We start from the raw sequence: 4998 nt of genomic DNA, 5'->3' as shown, positions 1-4998 counted from the left end.
TTCTAAAAGTGACCAAGTTAATGAAGTTTCTAATGACTTGTCTTGTAATGAGACTGAAGAAGAAGAAACAATAGTCTTAAGACCCAGATCGAAATTGAGTAAGAGGCCAAGTCCTAGAAAAACTGGCTCTCCAAGAAGGTCCTCCAGATATCAAAAGCAAAATGATATAGAAAACAAGTCTGAACCTCAAAATCAAGGTGATTCTGGAGTATATGACAGTATAAAAGTAGCGATACAAGATATGACTGGTCAAGTAGTATCAGTCATTCAAAATGCTTTTACTGGCATTACCAAACAATATAGGCATAATAATGCTTCAAGTCAGCAACAAAAACATGCTAAAAGTACAACAATTGCTAATAATAGCAATTCTTTATCTAAAGTTAGAAAAAGTAAACCAAGTTTTACATCTTATAGTAATTTAGATTTTACATCAGCATCTGAGTGTGATGAATCTGATGATGAAATATTTAGTGATGCATGCTCTGATATGGATACAAATAGTATTGATACAGAAGTAATAACCCAAAGTAAACGATCAAAATCAACAATTGGGTTTTCCAATGCCAAACTCCCTTCTTTCACAGGAAAAGAAAAATGGGAGGTCTGGATAAATAGATTTGAGGCAGTTGCAAATCTTCAAAATTGGGATAACAGAACTAAATTGGGGGAATTGTTAACCAGACTTCAAGGGGAAGCTGGTGATTTTGTGTTTGATCAGCTTAATAGTAAAACATTAAAGAATTATTCAAAATTAGCCACAGAACTTAAGAATAGATTTGGGGTTTTTGAAAATAAGAGAGCATATAAGGTACAATTTAATAGACGTACCCAAAAACCTAATGAAGACACTGCAGACTATGCTGCAGAATTAAAACGCCTATATGATAAGGCTTATTCCAACAGACAGACAAAAATTAGACAGGAAGACTTGCTCCAAAGATTTTTGATGGGACTGTCGGATACTGAAGCGAGAATTTATCTTGAGCTTCATAAAGACCCCAAAACCATAGAGGAAGCAGTCCAAGAGGTCATTACCTATAAGGAGACTACATCTGAAACACACGAGAGCAATTCAGTAAAAAATTCCAAAGTTAGGCAACTGAAGAAACAAAATTCTCAAAAATCAGATCAAACTGTAGGAAAGAAAGAGAACACCAATTTCAACAAGCAAGATTCCACAAGTTCAGAAAAAGATGTAATTTCAGTAACCAAAGCTGAATTACAGAAGATGTTTGATCAAATGTACCTAGACAAGAAAAGAAATGATGAGATACAGTTTGACAGACAGCCCTTCAATGTCAATGCCCCACCCTATGTTCCTAATGGGAATTATAGGAATAACAATTGTGACAGAAACAATAACCCAGAAAACATCCCAAAATGTTACTATTGTGGTCAACCTGGGCATTATGCCAGAAAATGTTATAATAATCCCAATAGAATAACAGATTATAGGAATAACAAGACCACTCCTCCAAGACAAACAAATAAACCTTACACTCCCCAAGACCATAATAGTAGCAGGTCACAAGGTGAATTTAGATCAGACGTATACACATTAAACTAGAACGGGTTAACTCAGCTGACCAGAAGTTAGCCCTTAAGTTTAATGAAAACGGTCATAAATTGGATAATATTGGTGTATGTGAACCAACAAGCAGTATAACTTTTAGTAATAGTAAAGAGGAAAATATTAGCAATAGTAATAGTAAAGAGGAAAATATTAGCAATAGTAATAGTAATAGTAAAGATGAAACTAGTAGTAATAGTAATAGTAAAGAGGAAACTAGTAGTAATAGTAATAGTAAAGAGGAAACTAGTAGTAATAGTAATAGTAAAGAGGAAACTAGTAGTAATAGTAATAGTAAAGAGGAAACTAGTAGTAATAGTAAAAGTAAAGAGGAAACTAGTAGTAATAGTAATAGTAAAGAGGAAACTAGTAGTAATAGTAATATATCTTCTGTCACTTTAGAAGAAACAAATTTAGTTTGTTCTAAACCAATTTTAGGAAGTGAACAATCAGTTGCAAGTAATGTTATTGCAAGACAAGTACTCCGAAGTGATGGAGTCTATGTTGAAGGACATATCCAAGGGTCTGAGGTTAATTTTACTGTAGATACAGGGGCAGTCCGGACAGTATTATCTGTGTATGCCTTTAATAAAATTCCTCATGTTAATAGACCAATCTTGGAAAAGTCTAATACTTTAGCTTGTGCTGATGGCAAACCCCTAAAGGAGCTAGGGAAAGCTATTTTTGAAATTAAATTAGGAAATTTATGTTTTAATACAGAAATGATAGTTGCAAATATAGAAGACGAAGCTTTGCTAGGACTAGATGTGTTGATGAAATCTCAGTGGGGTCCTGCTGACATAAAGTTAACAAAAGGAATTATACTGCTCGGTGGTCATGCTGTCCATTGTACACAAATTGGCCAGACAAATAAATTTATACGAAAAATTTATGGGGAAGCTTACTATGAAATTCCCCCAAGGTCTGAAAATTTTGATGATGTTTTCATTGACCAACTTGATGATGATTCTCCTGAAACAGTTCAAGATTGCATTTTACAACCCACTGAGAAATTTTCAGAAAGATTTCCATTAGTAATGGCACCATGTTTAGTTAATAGTAATAGTAGCCAAGCTAACATAAGCCAAGATGTTACTTGTAATACTAGTCATGCTAGTACATGTAGTATAATGAACCCATACATGTATGATCAAGATACATGTACAGTAATTGGTTCAGCAGAAGCTGTTGAACATGAACCAAAGATGCTATTAAAATGTGAAGACACACTTGATGTAAATAACCAAATTGCAATGAGAAGACTGCAATTTCATGACTCAAATTTAGAGTCTGGAAAGAGGGTATCCGAAGAAGAAATAGGTAGACATTTGACTACTAAAGAAAAAGATCTGACACCAGAACCACCCCCTACAATACATTTTGTACATGTAGCAACAATGCTCCAGTTGCACAAAAGAAGAACACAACAGAAGAAGTCCCTGGTAGCTACATGAAGAGACATTTAATTTAAGATTGAATAAAGATGTACATGTAATTTTAATTTTTAATAGAAATGTTATGGCAATGTTATGGTATTGTTTATTTGAATTGATAATATCAAAAGTTATTAAAGGTTAAAATAATTTAGAATGAAAATTATTTTGGAAAGTTGAAAAGTTAAGAAGTTATTTATATTAGATACAGTCAAAGCTTTTAAGTGTTAAAAGTTAAATTTTGGGTGTATTTTTGAACTTGTATTTAAATGTTTTGGTACTATTTGCATGGTAACTAAAATTTTCCTTCAGAAACCTCTGGTTCTTAGCCATGTTCCAGTTTGTTCATAACGTTCAGTAATTTTCCACATTTGGTATATATATTAGATGTCTATCTGGTATCTATCGCCATCATGCTGATGGTCATAATGTTGAATCTTCTAGTGTATCTGTAAAATATATAAAAAGACATATATATTTATGTACAATTTTTACATATCTGGTATTATATTATGATGTATTTGTGTTATAATCATAGATTGTATTAATAAGAAAGCTAATTTCATCCAGTTTTAGAAATAATTTCTTTTTAAGAAGAATATGTATTCAAGACATAGAAAAATTTGAAATGGAATCTTTTGCAAAAGTTTAAAGTATTTGCGGGGACGCAAATAATGGAAAGGGGGTAAAATGTAGAGTACAACGACTAGGGTACATGTATTTTCATGTATTTTATTATGACGTGTGATAGACATGTAAGATATTTTTGATGTATGTTTTAAATTGGTATTAATAAAGCATACTGTCTAATATTCTGTAATTTTTATGTAAGTTATGATGTAGGAAACAGTAACTGTGTGAAATAACTTGTATTATACTACTTGTAATGCTTGTAGTCTGGAACATATGATAACTGAAGCAAATAAGTTTTAATTAACATTTAATAAGTATAGTAAGAACAATTACAATGTTATGAGTTTTCTAAAAATATTGAATTACTGTCATTTGCATATATTTGATAAACCAGTTGAAGTTCATGTAATAATTTACCAGTTCATAGTAATAATCCACTGAATAATTATCCAACTGTATGTCTTGTATTTTTGTGAAGATCCAATTGTAGCAACTGTAGTAGATCGTAGTAAATCGTAGTAAATTCCACGCACCTGTGCTTGAATTTTATGAATGAAATGTATTGACATGCGCAGTAGAATTCATGTGTCACTTGGAACGATTGTTCAATAAAAACACTATTTTTACGTGTTGGCAACTGTTTTCACATACTTCTTGTAATTCCTTTTAGTATTTGTAGTCAACGTCTTCAATGTTTTGCAGATGTTAATGCTCACTTTCCTTGATATTTAACATTTTGATCCGCCGGCGACACACATGACTTTTCGCAATGTTGTTTACGTATTGTGACTTCCGGTGGCGCTGTATATATTGTTGTATTTTTAGTTACCATAGAAATTTATCTAGTACCATGCAAACTTTGTTTATTATATAAAGGTTACTTAAATTGTATATTATTGTGATTTTTGTAATTTATTAAGAATTCAAATATTTGGTTGGACGGCAAGCGCGCGATCCAACAATCCAACCATCCAACTATCCAACAATCCAACATTGACGTAATTTCGACGCTTGGTCGTCAGTTCTGCTTAAACTTTTGGTTCTTACAGTTGGTATTTTTATTTGCTCGTTATTTATTTTAGTCAAAATGGTTAATTTTTCTTAGAAACTTCATTTATTTAAAGGTTAAATTGTAAAGGAAAATAGTAAAGTTAGCGTTTTCAAAGTTTAAAAGAAATATTTCATTTTAACGGACTTTTTAAAGCTTTATTTCTAGTTTATCTTTTAAAGTGAGGATTATTGAAATTGTTCATTGAAGTTTATATTTACTGTTAACGTTTGTCTTTTTGTAATAAATAAGATTTAATAGGAAAACATTTGACAAGTAAGGGATAATTTCCTAAAGGTCTGGAAATTATG

The 4998-nt window shown here is 31.6% G+C and overlaps 1 protein-coding gene across 1 annotated transcript; it reads left to right on the top strand.

Annotated features, from left to right (window-relative positions):
* Nucleotides 1-219: 219 nt before the first annotated feature.
* Nucleotides 220-3127, top strand: LOC143082994 (uncharacterized). Its single transcript, XM_076259071.1, has one exon. The coding sequence runs from the start codon at nucleotides 242-244 to the stop codon at nucleotides 1568-1570; it is 1329 nt and encodes a 442-aa protein (XP_076115186.1). The 5' UTR covers nucleotides 220-241; the 3' UTR covers nucleotides 1571-3127.
* The last annotated feature ends 1871 nt before the right edge of the window (nucleotides 3128-4998 follow it).

This window comes from Mytilus galloprovincialis, chromosome 7 (genome assembly GCF_965363235.1).
Source record: "Mytilus galloprovincialis chromosome 7, xbMytGall1.hap1.1, whole genome shotgun sequence".
In the NCBI taxonomy this organism is placed as follows: Eukaryota; Metazoa; Mollusca; class Bivalvia; order Mytilida; family Mytilidae; genus Mytilus; species Mytilus galloprovincialis.
The sequence above is the reverse complement of the archived record's forward strand: the minus strand, read 5'-3'. Positions and strand labels throughout refer to the sequence as shown.